At 45.8% G+C, this 18,517-nt stretch overlaps 1 protein-coding gene across 3 annotated transcripts in view; it reads left to right on the top strand.

The window, feature by feature from the left end:
* ATP6V0A1 (ATPase H+ transporting V0 subunit a1) overlaps window positions 1–17,255 on the top strand; it is a 30,720-nt gene extending 13,465 nt beyond the window's left edge. For 2 of the 3 annotated variants that reach the window (XM_082779061.1, XM_082779060.1), the window contains exons 14-21: window positions 285–375; window positions 1,201–1,319; window positions 1,632–1,848; window positions 2,471–2,578; window positions 5,826–5,933; window positions 8,438–8,555; window positions 9,003–9,174; window positions 15,359–17,255. In XM_082779061.1, the coding sequence (XP_082635187.1) occupies window positions 285–375; window positions 1,201–1,319; window positions 1,632–1,848; window positions 2,471–2,578; window positions 5,826–5,933; window positions 8,438–8,555; window positions 9,003–9,174; window positions 15,359–15,452 (1,027 nt within the window). In that variant the 3' untranslated portion in view covers window positions 15,453–17,255. Of the gene's footprint in view, window positions 1–284; window positions 376–1,200; window positions 1,320–1,631; window positions 1,849–2,470; window positions 2,579–3,305; window positions 3,381–5,825; window positions 5,934–8,437; window positions 8,556–9,002; window positions 9,175–15,358 lie in introns of all 3 variants that reach the window. The other variant, XM_082779062.1, reaches the window with a different exon arrangement.
* The last annotated feature ends 1,262 nt before the right edge of the window (window positions 17,256–18,517 follow it).

Here is an 18,517-nt window from a genome sequence, read left to right as displayed (position 1 = left end):
TCAGAGAATTAATACAGAAGCACTTTAACACTGTTCTTCTCATAGATTCACTAGATTCAGGCAAGATTCCTGTCTCCTGAATCTTTTTTCCTTGTGGCACTGAATAACAAGTCAGAAAAAAGATTTGTTACTCATTTGGCAAATCTCTAGGGCCACATGGGAACCTTAAAGTTCTCTCAATTTGAGCTATTTCTTGCTCTCACAAGGGAAGAATGCTATTACTTTTATAAAGAGGTCAGCATTGCTTGTGCTAATGTTTATATAATCTACTTATACCCAAACAGAGATGCTCTTCTGGAGACTACTCCTCTGCTTCAGCTGAACCCTGCTATTCCAGGGGTGTTTGGTGGTCCGTATCCCTTTGGCATTGACCCAGTAAGAGCCCTTCCTTTCTATGCTGTCCTTTATGAACATCTTGTGTAAACAGAAAAGTGTCTGTCCAGTTCACCGTGAAAGATTTCCCCCTCCCAGCTATTCCATTAGCAGTCCTTATCAGTGTTGGAAACAGTCCTGAATGATGAAAATGTTCCTAAGAGGTGCTAAATAGAGGATAGAAAGACTTGGGGCCACAAAAGGCTTTTTTCTCATCCTTTCTAACCTACAGCTTTTTAATCAAATCTGGCATGAGACATAGAAATCATTTTACGAAATTACTTTTTCTTTTTTTCCACTTTGGAAAAAGTTAGTTATCTGTCTTTCCAATCAGTCTTGGAAATGTAAGTTTCTGAGTAATCCTGACATTTTGTAGCTGCTTATATCAAGAGCGCTGCTCCTTGTACTTAGAATATTTGACAAAAATATTGTGTGTTCCACATCAAAGAGGAAGTGCAGAAAATCAGAACTTCAATGTGTAATTGCTCATTGAAATGGATAAACATTTTTTTTTCCTGTCAAGGTAGTAGCCTCTGTACTCTTTTCCTGCAACTTTTGCCTCCCATAAGAATAAGCAAGGCTTGATTCCTGCTCTGATAGTGGGATCAGTTGCTTTAAGTGCTCTTATCAGAAAGATTGTCTGCTTGTTTCCTGAATAGGTATCTGCATGACAAACAGCTTTGTTAAAAACCAAACAAATAGAACCTTGCCCTTAGAGCCTGATACTTTCTGGATGGTTAATACTGTTTAGCTTAGAGAGAACACTTTCATTCTTCTCTGTTTTCCTTTTACTCAGTGCTTGGCTGACTTAATGGTGTTTTTTCACAGATCTGGAATATCGCCAGCAATAAGCTGGCCTTCCTCAATTCATTTAAGATGAAAATGTCTGTGATTCTTGGCATTATCCACATGCTCTTTGGTGTCACGCTGAGTCTTCTCAACCACATGTAAGTGCTTTGTTCTGCTTTCTTGATGGGGGAGGGAGGAAAACTTCTCCGGGTATAATGTGTGTATCTGTTTAAGATGCAGGAGTCTATCAGACTTCAACTGAAAGGTATAATACAGTTATTTCTGTGTACATATCACCATGCATGTTAAGTAGCTAACTGTGTTAAGTCCTAACTATTATAGAAGTGTGTAGCCTCTGCAGTTTTGTTCCAGAGGTGCTTTTCCCCTTCTCTTAAAAAAATTTTGCCCTACACATGCCTAATGTGAACTAAATATAATTTCAAACTCTCCTTTTTTCTTTTTTTCTGTAGATATTTTAAGAAGCCACTGAACATATACCTTGGATTTATTCCAGAAATTATTTTCATGTCCTCACTGTTTGGATACCTTGTTATTCTCATTTTCTACAAATGGACAGCCTACGATGCTCACACATCAAAGGATGCACCAAGCCTTTTAATACATTTTATCAATATGTTTCTGTTCTCCTATGGCGATACCAGTAACAAGATGCTTTACAAAGGGCAGGTGCGTGCTCTTGCTAGAATAGTAAGATCATGGATGATTCATGATATTAATCTTTCTAATATAACCTTATACTAATTGTAAAATCAGGCATTAAACAGTTTCTTCCTGACAGAGAAGAAATGTAGCATCATTTCCAAAGCCTGACACTATGTAATCTTGAAGAAAGAAGGAATAATTCCTTTGCAGAGAATTTATATCAGACTGAACATAAGTCAGCTGTGCCCCAGCATATCTGGATCCAGATTAATAGTGAAAAGTCATTAGAAATATTGCCCTGCATCTGCAGTGCGGTGCCTTGAAGCTTAGCTAAGGTGCTAATGCAATTTCCCCACAGCACTCGGATATCTGCCAAGTTGTCATTCCTTGCAGAATCCTTTGTCTTTTTCCCGAATCTAAACCACTATCAGTGTACACAGCACGTGTACAGTCAGGCAAGTTGCAGTCAGTTATCAAGGACAGCTCATGTTGCTGTTCCTGGGGGGGAGAGAGAGTGTGTGAAGCATCCACATGCTCTGGGAATTCAGTCGTTCAGTGTCATGTGAGACCTCTTGAAAGGTTTGGGTTGGTTTTTTTTTTGAGTGTGGACTGCCACTAAATCATCTGAGACTTGTTTCTGTTGCAGCAAGGGCTCCAGTGTTTCCTCGTGGTGGTGGCGTTACTGTGCGTGCCGTGGATGCTGGTAGCTAAACCTCTGGTCCTTCGCCATCAGTATTTAAGGAGAAAGCACTTGGTGGGTGACTACCTTGTATATTTTCAATATGAGAACTTATTACGGTTGAAAAGCTTTGTTCTCCACCTGGATACATGAGTTCATGCTCCCCTGTGACCTGTAAAGCCTCTTTGCATATTCCTAGTCAGAGAGGCCGCTGGGTTTTACTCCAGATGAGGTATTGCCTGCCTGCTTAGCAGATCTGGATCCAGCATCAAGTCAACCTTTAAAAACCCTACCTGTTGGTAATGACAAAAGCAATATGACTGCTTTGAGCATTGTCAGCTGGTTTGGGAACAGTTTTATTGGTTGCCGGATGCATTTCTGTGCTTTTGCTAGGGTGACAGTTTAAAAACAAAGTAAACTTCATGGCTGACAAACTTAATGGCCATAATTCTTAAAGCATTTCGGATGGTTAAAAGTAACGGTGATTGCAGAACTCTGTTTTTTTCACTTTTACATGAGAGGTTATCTCCTGGGGTACTCTGTAGGTTTCCACCTGTGCTGTAAAGTATCTTTATATAAAATGCAGGGACCTGGCACGTGTGCACTGGGGATACTTGAAATTTTCCCTGCATGTATGGCAGACAGCTTTTAGGATGTTAAGTTGAGTCAAAGATCAGTTCAGTTAAAGACACTCCCTCTCCCTTCTCTGACCATCTTTCATCCTCCCATGTCCCCTCCATTCGTCTCCCTTTCTCTTTTTGTTTTCTTCCTCCTCCCTTTCTTTTCTTCCATTCACTATCAGGAAGGGCAGCCCGTGGAGGCCCAAGTCAGCACAGTCCCGAACGAGCAGGCACTAGAGGCAGCAGCGGCTGCAACAGTGAGTGGATTTAAAAAATCACGTGATGGATTTATATCTAATTATCAAGAGAGCATGGAATGTATCTGAATTTCATAAGTGAATGACAACTGCACCTTTAGGGTGAAAGACACTTTGTCTTGGACACTTTGTCTTGGAAAGAGCAAAGTTCAGCATAACTGATACATTCTGGAAGAACTCCCAGGCTGGTGGACAATAGTTCCATATGCACAGAATGCAGAGACGCTTTGCAGGAGTGCTGCTGAAATCAAAACCTGCAGAGCAGCACAAGAATACCTTGCTACCACATCCCCCCAGGTTAAGTTCCCCTTTTTTCCTTTTCTTGCATATTTGTTTAAGCTAGATTAGGATTCTTCTCAGTGAAGCGTTTTTGTTTGCATTGTGTGTTCCCAAACATCGTGTTTATGTGACGGCCTCCCAGCAAGTTCATACCAGTATTTACTGGATTTTTAACATCTGTGCCCTTGTAGACACTTGGACTTGAAAACTACCATAAAATGGTTAAGCAGAAATAAGCAGTTATTTCTGCTTATTTGTGTCCAAACCTATAGCCAACCCTTCCATGTGAAAGCTTTCTGGTGGAATGAAGATTACAGCAGCTCCTAGAACTTCTATCTCTTTCTCTGTACTGCATATTCCAAATTGGTTTTAGTTATGAATGCTGCCTAACTAGGAAGCTTAAATCTCATGAACAGTGAAACAAATTGTGTGCTTTATGTGCTAAAGATGCTTTGAGGATAACTTCTTAGCTGTTGGCCTATGCTTCTATCATGAAATTTTCAATAGCCTCACAGAAACATCAGAAATAACAATAGATTTTTTTGTGCATAATCCATCCCACATACTGAGTGCCTCTTAGTAAAAGAAGCTGTGAGTGAAGATCTCTGGGTGAGGTGTGGCTGGAGTATAAAGGAAATGGTTGGAGCTGTTGGAGCTGTGTTTAGTTTGGACTCTACAGAGAACAGATGCAAGTTGGGTGTGAGGGAAAAGCTGCAAAAGTACAAATTCTTCCAGGCTAGGAGTGTAGAAATGGAGTGCTGATACTATTCAACAGTAACTTAAAGTGTTACAAAGATGCTCAAAACTCAAAGCATTGCCTTACATATTCTAACTTTTTTCATCTTATTTCTATTTTCAAAGCAAAAACAGCTACCTAATCTGTTTTTGGAAACAACTTGACAAAATCCATAATTCGTGTCTGGTAGTTTTAGCAAATTTATAATCTGGCATAAAGTAAAAGTAGGCTTCTAAGAACAAATTGGTTGAAAGAACACTGAGAGACTGTTCTGCTCGTACACGTATGCCAGAGCGATGAGCTGTGAAAGCCACGAAATCTTAAGCCTCCTCGGTTTGTGTTGTCATCCCTAAACTTCTAAAGTATTAATGTTGCTAGTTAGCCTGTTTACATTCCGTGTTACAAATGACCCTGGTACAGTCCGAAAGCTGAACGCAGGGCTTTTATTTCCATTTGTGGCATTTCAGTCCACCTCCTTAGGTGGGTCAGACTCAGAGGTCTTCATGTACAGTCCCTCAGATCAGACACGAGCGTTTTCTGTCTTTGGAACATCTGGAAGGAAGTAGAAATCCTGCTTTACAGTGCCCGTAGCTGCTTGCTGAAGAGAAATCCAAAACGAGAGATCTGCAAGTTAGACCTTCATTGTCTAATACACATTTACAACACATCAAAGCTCTGCTCGAGGTCACTGTCAGATGTTGAACAGTTCTCTGCGTCCTTTCTTGGTGGTGGTGAGACAGCATGGAGGAGGAAGCCTGCCGTAACTGTGCAATGAGTGCAGTCATCAAGTGATCCTATCAGAGGAAAGTTTCAACTTGCTTTGTGGATTATTCTTTCCTATTCAGAGAGCAGTAGATTTATGAGCGTCAGACGCTGAGTGTCAGAACCAATGCCTATAAAAGGAACTGCTTGCACAACACCGAATTTCCAAGTAAGGGAACGTCTGATTTCCCACGTGTGTCGGGATGCCTGGCACTGGTGGGGAGCGAGTGTGTGTGTGCACAGATCTGTGTCAGTCAGTCCTGCTCTGAGGTGCCACTGTGCGACTTGTTTCACTTCCAGCAGTGGTGCTTCAGTCCTTCTGAGTGCTTGTTCAACAGCTGCTGGGCAAAACGTTGGTCTGTTGCACATCAGTTATAGCAAATGTTCTTGTGAGAGATGTGGCATTTATTGGGATTGCAATTACTTTAGAGAAATGTATCAAGTATTCATGCAGGAAGACTCTTTTTTTTTGTCCCCCAACCCTAGCAGGAATCAGCATCTTTCCCATCCAAGCTGGGAAACAGAATTGTACAGCTGGTTTAACCCGGGCCTTAATGTCTTGTCTTCTTCTGTGAGCTACTGCTGCTGCACTTGGAGTCGTAAGAAGCACCCACTCTTGTAATAAAGCACCAACAACGCTTTGTTCTTTCTTTTTCTGCATGTATTAGGGGACACACAACTTTGGTGGGATCCGGGTGGGCAATGGACCAACTGAGGAGGATGCTGAGATCATTCAACATGACCAGCTATCTACCCACTCTGAGGAGGGGGAAGAGGTAAGAACCTGGCCAGCCTCTGTCTGAGGTCAATGAAGTTGGTAGCAGAATGTGCTAGCTTTTTGGACTACATTTACTGATTTCCAAGCTGTTTAAATAGCAACATTTTCAGTAAAGTGTTTTCATAGCAGTAAAGTACCACGGACCATCTTTTGGTCATTCCCAGGAGTTTGGGAAAAAAAAAAAAAAAGGCAGCATAATTTGCAGATAAAGGGAAAAGTGGCCTTGTTTGTCCTCCTTACAAGGAGCCATCATCTTAGAGGCTACACAGAGCTGCAGAGTGCTCCCAGATGGTATATTCAGCTTGTCTCTGGCTGAAGTGCAGTGCATTTGTGCTGCTTGCCAAAGGCCAAGGGCTGTGTTTCTGCAATAGTGAGATCTCAGTTTATGTTCATTTTGACTGGTGGGGGTTACTTTAGCTGCTTTGCCTTACTTCTGATAGAGGAGAAAAAGGAGACAGTCTCTTAATTTGGGAGTTTTTTGACTCCTCTTAACAGTTCTCCAGCTTCCATAGTGCATGTAGTGAGTAACTGCTTTACTGGGTCATGCTTAGGAGGGAATTATTGAATGTGCTCGTGATTAATGTGATTGAGACACCTCACTAAATGTAAACTTGTGTTTTCAAGCCTACAGAGGATGAGGTGGTAAGACTACAGCCAGCTTTGCATTCATGTGTATCTGGAATGTTTCCCATTGGCATAAACCACACACCGAATTAAACATGTTATGTCGTGGCATCTTCTCTTCCAAAAGATCTAGCTGTTTACGTATTACGGGCCATTTTTAATTCTTCATACAACGTCATACCCATTAACAGACCTTTAATTACGTCATCTATTTAGCTTGTGTCTTATCCCCTGTCTGCAGATCTTCTCTTAGTTTACCTGAAAAGCTGCTGAGCCAGAGGTCTGAAACGGAAAAGATTTTGCTTCTAAAGTTTAAGTCTCGTTTGCCTTATGTTGTGTCGTTGGTAACTCTGCACTGCAACAAACACCATCTTGAAATGTTTTTTCCCAAACTGACTTTAATTTTAAGGATGATATCAGTTGTTGCCAGTGAGTAAATACAGCAAAAGCAGTCTGGTTTCATACAGCTCAAAAACTTACCCAGCCAGGATCTTGCTGTAGAAGAGAGGCTCTGTTTTGAGAAACTGCTCGTTCATAAACACTTGTAACAAGAATGAGTATTAAAGAAGTGGTTTTTAGGAACTCTCATGCTGAATTGATTGTAGGTTTCAGGCTATCAGGTAACCGCTTATTTATTTATTTTACAAAATAAAAGCATAAATGCCATGAAATTAGAGTAGCTTTGCAACAACGAGGTCGTAAATTACGCTAAAAGTGGTTCTGTTATGTGGAAAGTGGTCCTATTATGTCTGGGTCCGTGTGGAATTGGTGGGGTGGAGGGGATCAGCACGCTGCTGTACTGTTAACTCTGTATATCAGTAACACTGAAAAATGTGTAGAACTGCCAATGCCCTGCCAAAGCAACCCTGCTGATTCTTCTGCTCCTTAGCATAGTGGTGACTCTCTCCATAGCAGTGACTCCAGCAGTTGCATGTGGCTGTAAATTGTCATTGTTTAAATATTTGTCACGTTCCACTTATTGCACGCTGACGTGCCATCTGTGCTGGGAGGTGGTACTGTTTGCTAGGGCAGTCTTTATTAAAGAACTTTGCAGTTCACGTTCTGTGGAGAAGAAATTAGGCTTTTGACAGCTAATTTAGCTTTGTTGTTTGAAATATTTCTTGCTCTGGATGTACCAAGGGAGAAATAAGAATATAAATAGCTTGCTCTGCATGCCTAGAACACTAGTCACTCGATGTCTTTAAAGTATCATGTTGACTTAACTTAAATATGAGCAGTTTCTGAAGCATGGATTAAATCCAGAATGTAGGGAATGCTTTCCCAAGCTGCACAGTAAAAAACTGCCCTTCATGGCAGATTTTCTTGAGTTCCTTATTTATTATAAAAAAAAAAAAAAAAAGACTTTGCCAAAGAATTGTGCACACATGACTTTTTCTAGACTGTTTTGTGCCCCCTTTTTGCTTTCAAAGAGGGAAAGTTCCCATCTTGTAAAATGTTTTTGTTGATCCTGTAGCAAAGGTACATGCACAGTATCGACTTGGAATCCCGTCTCCTTTTTTGTAGAAATCCATGCAGTTTACCAGTGAATTCATATGAATACCATATTGTTGCTGAACAGTCTTTTCCTGGCAAAGTCCATGGCTGAATTTACAGCGTCTTGCTTTCATATGATAGAGCATGAAAGCAATAATACTCAAGCAGTGAGCTATTACTCTGCAAAACCTACTAAGACAAGAGAATTCATTTTTAATTTATAAAACTGACATGCTAAACCAGGAGAAGACAGTATCAGTGTCTAACTTCAAACACGCTGTCCTTGGTAATAGCACCAGGCAGTGTGCTCATTTTCCCCAGCCAGCCACTCTCTCATGCTTCCAAGTCTTGCAGCTTTGGTAATTTTCTGTGTTTGCTTTGCAGTTCGACTTTGCCGACACAGTGGTGTACCAGGCAATCCACACCATTGAGTATTGCTTGGGGTGCATCTCAAACACCGCGTCCTACTTGAGACTCTGGGCTCTCAGCTTAGCCCACGCACGTGAGTACTCTTTTTCTGGAGCAGAAGGTTGGATCAGTGTCACAATCAACCTGGACCAAAGACAGGAATGCAAGCAGCTTCCCCAGAGCTCTCTCCAGCAGTGTCAAGCACTGCTGCTTTAGGACAGAGCTGTGTGTGTTAGATGGTGATGATCAAGTCTAAACACCAATATCTGCTTGCATAGCGCTCTGCTAGAAGTTGTCAGGGATGGATGGAAATTAAAACCCTGAATAAAGCAAAAATCAGCTGTGCAGGTGGTCTGCCCTGCACTGCTTGCAACAGCTGGGGGCAACATCCTGGTTTACTTGCCTGCAAAAACCGTTGTTCCTCTGAATTTTCCCACCTTGTCATGATGGGAATTTGCTTGACTTCATTTTTTTGCTATGTAAATAAACCGTGACCTTGTTGAATGCTCTGAAAGTCCTCTCCTCTCCCTTCTCCTGGCAGAGCTCTCGGAGGTGCTCTGGACCATGGTGATCCACGTTGGCCTCAGTGTGAGGAGTCTGGGTGGAAGCTTCGGCCTCTTCTTCATATTTGCTGCTTTTGCTACCTTGACGGTAGCAATTCTCCTGGTCATGGAGGGCCTGTCTGCTTTTCTCCATGCTCTTCGCTTGCACTGGTGAGTTACAGGAATGCTCAGAAACCGCAGAGCTCTTTGTGGTAAGGAAATTGATGTCACCTGGACTACCTGGAAAAATACCATCTTCCAGCAGATTGAGTTGGCTGTTACACAGTAAAACTAAAGCTATAAAATGAGGGTAATAGTGGATAAGACTGAGTTGAGATCAGTAATGTTCAGAAGTGCTAGAGTACCATGGATCTTATCTAAACATCTAATCGCCCTATAGCAGATGTGCTCTGGCAGCAGAAAGCCTTTAATAGGACCAGGGATTTTCACTCTCGTTTCTAGTAATACACTTCTTTCCTGATTGTATGCATAAACTTAGAAATTATGAGGAATAACTGATCTGCAATTAAAAATAAATCGGAGTGAAGCTTTGTGAGCAATGGGATTGGAAGGTTGTGCTCGATGGATGAGTGTGCTTTTGGCTTTCAGAAGGATTTTTTGTTCTGTCCTTTGCTCTGTTGCTTGGTCCCAGTGTTTGTTTTCCTTGATGTGCTGTGATAGCTGCTGATTGCAGTTCCCTTCACATCTGGTCTGCTCTATGATGAAAGCTTTGTGCCATTGGACTGTTTGAATAGGAAGTGTGAAGTGACAGGCAGTAAAATAACAAATCAGTGCATCTGGGCTGCAGATATTTACAGGGATGCTACCCTGTAAATATCACTACTAATAGATTTTTTTTTAATGTGGTAATCTGTTCTAAATAGACTTTTCTGTAGCATATTTTGCTGACTTACAGGGAAGCAAAATCTAGGACTAGAAGCTCAAAGATCAGCTCAAATTGAGCTCTTTTGTCTTTAAAATCTCTCGGCCGTGAACTGTTGTGTGCACGTGGTATTGTAGCTGTAGCTCAGCGTGGTGCATGTGACTTTGCTCATCTTCCTGAGACCTTAGATAGAACACGGCAGCTTTGTCTGTCTGCATTTTGGGGTGCCGTGGAGTATGAGGAATATTTCTTACTGCTGTTGTTTATTTACTAATGCTTCCTTAGTCTCTTTTGCGTGATTCTTAAGTTCCTCTTTATGCAGCCAGACAGCAAACAAGAAGGAATTAGTCAAGTGCTCATCACTTTCTCTGCACCCAAGTATGGAAAGTGTTCAAGAGCTTTCTCTAATCCGTGTTTAAGAGCACCTTTTGTTCCACTTCAGATTCCCTGTTTGGCATGCCAGTAGAATCAAAAGAGCAGCATGGGGATGGGTTGTGCTCTCTGCTAGGGTTCTCTTCAGGCTAAAGTGTAGACGAGTGAGTCTGTGCCTCTTCTCTGGAGAGTTCTGGTTGCTGCCACCTCTTATGGTCATTTCTCTCCTGGTAGTTTGAAAGTGAAGTCACATGAAGTTCACAAGGAGAATTCTGTTTTGCTTAGGTGGGAGAAAAAGGCTGTTCTGAGCACTTTTTAAAAATAGTCTCATAAGTGGAAAAGGAAGCCAGTGCCTTTTAGAAACAAACAAGCAGAAGTCTCTCTGCACTCTTCCCCATCTCCTGGGGAATGAAAACTTTGTCCCCTTGTGTTCTCCGTTGACAAGTGTGCTTCAGTGCACACTGAAACATCACAGGGTGCCTGGGCTCTGTAGCTCGAGTGAGTTGGGATTCTCCCAGGAGTTCAGAGGTGTCTCCATCTTGTGCTGAGGGAGCCTCTCGTGGGGGGGCTGCTCCTGCAAATGGCTGCTGGATGGTGCTTCTGTTTTTCCTGGCATCCAGCCTAGAAATCATCATACCAGTCACTTGAGATCTTCTTGTTGACTGGCTGGTGTTTCCTCATCCTCACACTGCTGTCACTGTATGCACGGTTGCATCAGTGTGAAGAGGGAGCTCTGCACACCCAGCTCGACATTAGTGCTAACAGCACAGAGCAACCAGCACTCTGACTCTGCGTGGTGTTCCTCATCTTCAGTGGCTTGTGAGTTAGTGGATTTTCAAAATCTTGCTTGCCTGGACTGCAGTGCTTTGTGGCACGCTTCTGAATAACAGTACGTGAACGGCTCTGAATGCCTCTTCTTTTTCACTCTAGTTAAGCAAGCATGTTTTTCTGCAGATACTTATCATGTGATGATAATCACAGACCACACTTAGGGATACTGCTGACAGAGCACCTGAAACAAGGGTGAACTAGAGTTTACAGCTCAGCAGAGAGGTGGCTTTTCACATTACCAAGCTGTTTCTCAAGTATGATTAAAATATGGTCTAGAAATGTTTAAAGGGAAGATGCGTGTCACTGAAATGGCAGGCAAAGAGAAAAATCCAGCTGAGCAATAGCAGTAGGCACGTGGATCACGGGTGCCACGCAGAGCAGTGCCAGGCACCTGCTGGAGAACTGCAGGACTGAGGTTCTAAATTGGGATATTTGCCCTGAACATATGTTTCAAACTTCTATGAGAATGTAAATAAAAGTTTTTATGAAAAATCTGCTCGAGCTTAGGGTCTAAAAAGCATCAATTTCACACTGCAGGTGACATGCTGGAATTATTTTGGGTTTGTTGGGTTTTCGTTATCACAATGGAAAGGAAGGCACCTGCAGTTGTTCAAAACAACATGCTCTTCACATTCCTTTTTGCTTCTGAACGTGGAATCAGTATGTTTCCAGTGGTAGGTGTTTCCTTTTCAGAGAGTGGGGGGTGGAGGATCAAATGCAGCTGTCCTGGGAAGAGCAGATCATATTTTGTGGCTCTGGGAGAAGAGTCACCTATCTGGAATTCTGAAGGTGTGGGTGGCTCAGCCTTCCTGGAAAGGAGGAGTCATTCAGTGGGAAGAACAGATTCTTCCATGAGCTCTGCCCCTCAGTCCCAAATGAGGAGGATTTGCTGCGTGCTTTTTCAGAAAGCGAGCATTTTTTCTGCAGGCTGGGTTTTTCTGAAGTGTTTTGAGGTGGAGGAAAGCACTCACAGTGCTGCCAAGATCGCAGTCTCCTTTATCAGAGGTCTGCTGGAACTCGGTAGCTGTCTGAGCTACGCCCCATGCCATGTGGTTAATTCCTTGCATTGTAACATCCCGGTTCTGAAACACAAAATGTGTTTGCTTTGCGGTGATGGAGCTTGACATCTCTGTTTACGTTATCGTACCTCACTTCTTTATAAGCTGGTCAGCAGTTCTAATGGAAGCAAACATAGACTTTGCCCAAAAAGAGACTATTGTATCTGGATGCAGAGCCAGCTCACAGCACCAGTAGTTGATGCAGAAATGTTGTTTTGGTGGAGCTGCCTGTTTAAAGCAAGGTTTTAGGCTTGGTTTAGAGCTGGAAGCTCTTTTCCTTAGAATATATCCCGAGAGCAGGCCATTGCTGCAAAGAATGGATAGCAGCAGGCATAATGCAAAGCAAATCAGGTTAATTCAGAGCAGCAAAGAGCGGGGCTCGCGGGGCTCTGCAGGAGGCAGGTAAGTGATAAAAGATGACTGTGATGTGGAGGCTCAGTTCCAGGGTTGGGAGTTTTTACCCTTGCCAATGCCACGGCCAAACCATTGTCCAGGCTTGGCTCTAATCACCCCAGTGCGTGTCTCAGCTCCCACACCTCAGCCCACGTCCATCAGCATGGAGAGAGTGGTTCCCAGTCACATGTGAGTGTGGGTTTGGCAAACACGGAGGACTGTCTGCTGGTACTAAGGGTTGGAGTCTGGTTTTTCCTTCCTGAGTGCATGAGCAGCTTCTCTGGGAGGTGTGTGCACTTCACCATGTACTTGAGACAGGTATAAATGTGATTTTTCTTTGCCATGCGTTGCCTAAGCTGTTTGCCACAGGTTCATGGACATTCAGAGGATGAGCTGAGTCCCTTGGAGGCAGCGAAACAGATCCCAAGCATTCCTCCTGGTCGCACAACGTTAGGTGCAGCTGCAGGTGGGAAGCTCACACAAAGCCCGTGTTGTTCCAAAGGCTGTGGGGCTGCCCAGTGCCACCAAAATAGGTTTCAAACACAAGCGTGTCCAGCCTCAACCAACCGGGTGGAGTAAATAAAAAGCAGCAGTTCTGTGGTGCCTTGCAGATGGCTGTGCTCAGCTGTAAGCTGAGAAGAGAGGCAGGCCCTGCCCTGCCCTGGCATTGCTCCTGGCCTGCAGCCACCGAGGGGGAGTGCTGCTTTCGGAGAGGCGTGGGCGTGCTGGAGCTGCATCCCACTTGCAATCTAGCCAGCGGACGTGGGAGTAGTAAAGCCCAGCTCCCCACCCACTCGCCAGAAATGTATTTATTTTCCTTCATAAAGGTCATAAGCCAGGGTATGTCTGTAGTGTGACCATCGCAGCGCGGTACTGCTCTAAAAGGCCATCTGCCCCATGCGTAGGATGGAATGATCCCGCAGCATGTGAAGCTGCTGTCCTTCTGGGGAAAGAGAGGCTACAGCCACCTCTGCACAAACACCCTGCTGGCTTTGCACCCGCAAGGTGCACTGCAGGCTGCCCTCGGAGTCGCTGCCAGCTCAGGCATCGACGTGTTCCTTAAGGATATAAATACCAAGCAGGAATTTGCACTTGAGCTAACTGAAAGTTAGGTTTCCTGTTCAACAGATGTCTCTGCAGTTGCTTCCCGACGGGATGGGGAGCTGCCTGGTTTTCCAAACAGTTTGGTTATTCTGTGACCAGCAGGTTGGAAAATCCCTGCAACTTCAGTCCGGCAAACACTTAACTATTCCTACAGAAAGAAAAAAAGCTGAAAAGAGGGTTTTCTTGAATACAAACCACCAGAAAGCTTTTTTCTGGTCTGTTTATTTACTTTGCACTGCTGTCTAGTAAATTCTTCTGCAGAACTTGATCACTGAGAGACAGTACAAAGTGTAGCAGTAAAGCTAGCATGCATGAGAGTGAGTGACCCTGGGAACAACAATTTCTAATGTCTGAGAAGGACCTTGGGTTCTGGGCATTACTCTGTAGACAATTGCAGGAAAAACACACAGTTCAAGCTGTGGAACGTAGTTAAACTTTTTCACTGGTTTTCTAACCTTACAACAGCCTCTCCTTGAGCTTCGGGCATCCAGTTGTGGCCAGTTGTAACTGAGTCTGTCCAAAAGGAGCTTTTGGGTGTCAGGGCCAGCTGGAACAGTTAATCATCGGGGTTAAAATTTCATTTACAGTGGGTTCTGTGTGAGTCAGATACCCAACCGGCTGCCTCTTATTTCCCTTTGCTTACAGAACAGCCACTTAGTCACAGGATACTTATGGAGATTATCAGGGTTCCTGAAAAACTGGAGCGTGTTGGCAAGGAGCCCTTCCTCCCCCACGGAAAATCCTGTTCATCCTAGGGATTCCTCTGCAGGGAACTCTCTGCTTATCGGCATGAACAGGCAGCAGAACATATGAGCAAAAAGCTCTTTTTATGAGTTTCACTCCTGACTCCTGAGCTCTGCTGAGAAACCGCTTTTTGCCAGACGCAACACCATCAGCTTTGGGCTTTGCCATGGTTCTCAAACTTGGAAAAAATAATTAGAGTGAGATTTTTCTGCATTTATTCTGAACTGTGCTAGAATAGCTGTACAATCTGCTGCCTCTTGATTCCTGCAGAGACTTAAGTTTTTTAGTGGGCCACGCAGTGGAAAGTGTTGCTCATGAGGCTCCTTGAAACACTGTGCTTGTTTTTATTGTGAATCATGGGATTATTTTTTTTATCTCCCTATTTAGCTGTTGCTGACCATTGGACAGTTCTCGAGCATAATTCTTTTTTTAAACCGAGTTTATTAGGGGAAGCAGGCAAACAAGGCGAAGTTAATGTTCAGCTTCAGGCAGCAGGCACATCTCTAGCTCGGGAGAAGGAGTCATGTGGGCAAAAACCAAATATGCTTAAGTAAATAAACAGAAGCAACCGATGGAGGAAGTCAGAGCGCAGCACCGTGCGACTGAGCTTTGTTGTGGTGAAAATGTGAACTTCAGTAACATGGTCTTATAGGTAACGTGATCTTATAGGAAATGCTGGGTGCTTTTAGGTGCTTCTAAGTGACACCACGGTTCAGGAGTTCTTATTTTTGTTGCCCTTATTGCCTGTGGTGCTGGGATCAGTACCTTGACAGTTTTCCTCTGCTCCAAAAACGTCAAACAAACTGGGTTTTGTGCCAGCAGCTGAGCTACATCATAATCCTACTTCTTCCTCTTTAAAGGCTTCTTTTTATGGTCCATAAACAGCTCCTTTTTAATGGAGTTCCTGCTAATCTCCAGCTCTCGTGAGAGACCTGCCTTTCTAATGAGTGCTCGCTCTGTTCTCTTGCAGGATTGAGTTCCAGAACAAGTTCTACACTGGCACTGGGTTCAAGTTCCTCCCCTTCTCGTTCGATACCATCCGCGAAGGGAAGTTTGACGATTAGAGATCCCTCTGCTCCAGCAGTGTTACCCACCTGTGATCTATGCCTAGTACTGTCCCGTGTGTCTGAGTTGCATGTACTCCTCCCCTAGTGAAAATAACTTATTGCAGCAGCCTCGAGTGTTATCGTGGAATTTCCAAGCCGAGAGCTTTGGCATTCTCGGGTACTGAGTGACACTGGATCAAAGAAACTGCTCCTTCCTTAAGTTTACTGCTGAAGATATGAAGTGCATGAAGTGTCAGTGTGGTGTGTAATAGTGTCCTTCTCGTGTTGTGAGCTTCCTGGCAGGCTTATCAGGGCAGCATGAGAAAAACGCAGCTACAGCTGAGTGGGCATAAAGGCACACGGGGAAGAAAAGGCAACTTCAGCTTGCGTAAAGCTTGCTGCTCAGGAAAAGAGATTTTTTACAGGGAGCTTTGCATGTGGATCTGCGTGTCTCTGCCTCTGATTAAATTATGAGCAATGGGCAGTTCAGGGTGTGCTTCTCCTACCTCCAGTGCTTCCACATGTGCAATGTTTTTTAATCTGGCAAAAACAACCTCTTACCCTTTGAGATTCAGCTCTTCTCTGACCTCTGGACAAGGCTTGAGGTGCTGGGATGAAGGGGCACAGCTCAAGGGGCCTCAGCTAAGTGTGGGGTGGTTCTCTTTGTGCCCTAGTGATAGAGAAACACCTGGCCTTTGCCTGGCTTGTCCTTGGAGAAAAAAAAAAAAAAAAAAAAAGCCGGTTTCTCTCCTTCATGGAGAGAAGATGCTCCTTTAACCAAGCATCTGCATGCTCAAATATCCCAGGCAAAGCTCTGTGCCTGGTTCTGCTGCTTGTTTCTGGAGTCTGGTGAGCACGGGGACTTTGCTGCTGCTAGCCCAGGCCTGTGTGCAGGTGCCTTGGGGCCAGCCTGCACAGCTCAGCCTAAAAACATGACTGGAAAGATGGACAGAGAGAGACTGGGTGTTTTTGGGACAGACGTGGGGTACATTGGGAAGTGCTCTGGTGTTCCTTACAGGTACCACATGTCCCCAGTGCGCGGGGCTGCCTGTGCGCCTCATGGACATGGTCCAGCTGTAAGATACCTACACGTGCCAGTTGGACTGTCGTGGCTGTCTCATTTAAAAACAAAGCCCCGAGGCTGCAAAGCCCTCAGAGGTGCTGGCCCATCCAGCTGACCCCTTGTGCATGACGGCAGCGGGAGCAGCTTTTGCAGGAGCAGAGGTCCCGGTGCCTATGCCGTTGTGGCAAGGGTACGCTCATGGTCTAAGAGGCCCATCAAGGGAGAAGAGAGGCTGAGTCTTCCCCAAAGGGTCTTCCCCCCAAAAAAAAGTCTCCGTGGCAGTGGAGTCTCTGCCGTATTTCCCCACTGCAGCCGTTGCTTTTTCTCCTGTGCAAGGTGAGCTCTGTTTTGCCCTCCTCACCGTGACGTAGCTGTAGGAGCAGTGAGCTGTGTGTGTGTCTGTGTCGTGTGTGAACGTGTTGTCGTTAATTGTCGCAGTGGATCTGGAGTATTTATGTATGGACAGCGTAGAACAATAACAAGAATCATCGTAACCTGGATCTGAAGCAGAAATGCCACGCAGCTGGGGGAAAAAGGGGAAAGGTGTGTGTGCACTTGGTGCAGATGGTGTCACGCGTGCGTGCGGAGCTGCACTTCGTCACCTTCTGGGCCACTGCTGTGTTTACAGGCAGACCTTGCTGTATGTTTACAAGGGTGTTTGCAGAAAGACAACATCAAAATGCAGCTGGAGCAGCGACCGCAGTCCTGCCCAGGTGGAACGTGTTGCTGATGGTCACTATAAATTAAACTAACTGCACTACCTCTGGTGTGGCCTCTCCTTCTTTCCTCCCCCTGATGCTGGGGAGGCTTCGGGGGAGAGCGGGGCCCTTAAAAACCTTCCTGCTCTGCGTTTTTCTGTCACCTTGGTGGCTGCTAAGAGGAAAGGGGATGAGAGAGCAGGCCTGTAAAATGAGAGCAGCGTGCCCGTGCCCCTGCTGGAATGTCTCCGTGCTTATAGCCCCGCTGCCCAGCCTGAACCCAGGCCAGCTGGGGCACAGCAGGGCTGCCTCGGCTGCTCCCTGCGAGAAGCACACACGCAGGAATTACAAACTAAACCTTGATTAAACCCAGTTTTTGCGGATGCCCTTTCCACGGGGCTGAGGCAAACAGAGCCCCCCGGGCCGTGTTTACTCAGGCCTTTCCTGCAGGCTTGGAGCTGCCTGCGGGTTTTTTTTCCAAATGCGCAGGAGGAGCGGAAGGGAGGTTGCCGTGGGCTTTGGGGTTGATTGTGTTTTCCAAGCTGCTCCAGCTTTGCTGTGCTTCCGTCTCCTAACGTATTGGTCGAGGAGCGGGGTTGGACAGCCTGAATTTGGCCGTGTCCCTGGAGCTGGAGGCTCCTGCCCCACGCAGGGACGTGGTTCCCCCGCTGCTCTGGGTGCCAGCTGTGGCCAGGGGCTGCTCTCCCCTTTCACCCCTTCCCCTGCTCCCTTGCACCACTCCCCCAGCGAGCTCTTGGTGCGCAATCCAAATATTTCTGCCCGTTTCCATAGCTCTGCTGGGCGGCTTTCAGGGCTGGCAGCGGAGGGGAGGCTGCGGGGAGCCCTGGCCTCATTTCGGAGGAGCCCCGAGCTCGCCCTCCTCCAGCAGCGGGGGTCGGGGCTGTCCCTCGAGCCAGGCTCTGCCCTGGGCAATGCCCCCGGGGGGGTGAGGTGGGTGCCCTCCCACAGCCCCCCCGAGGGAGATGGGTGCCCCAGGAGGGCGCCCCGCACCATCTCCCAGCACGGGTTCCCCTTTGTGCTCCTGGGGGGGGGGGCTCAGCTCTGTGCTTCTCCCCCGGGGATCCCTGCGGGGGGGGGTCCAGGAGCGCCGGGGCTGCCTTTGCTCGCCGTTTTCATTCCGGGGGGGCTACACTGGAGCCCCCTCCACTTCCACCGATGGAGACCAAGCCCAGGGCCGTGGCCCCGTCTCCTCCCCGGGTAGGGCAGCGGGGGCGGCCCCGGTTCCCCTCCCGGCGGCTCCGGGGCTCGGGGGGGGGGAGGGCTCGGGCCGCTTCTTCCCCCGGTTCCGCCGCCGCTGCCCG

This window comes from Aythya marila (genome assembly GCF_965140915.1).
Source record: "Aythya marila genome assembly, chromosome: 25".
In the NCBI taxonomy this organism is placed as follows: Eukaryota; Metazoa; Chordata; class Aves; order Anseriformes; family Anatidae; genus Aythya; species Aythya marila.
Note: the sequence above shows the minus strand (reverse complement) of the source record. Positions and strands in the feature narration are given on the sequence as shown.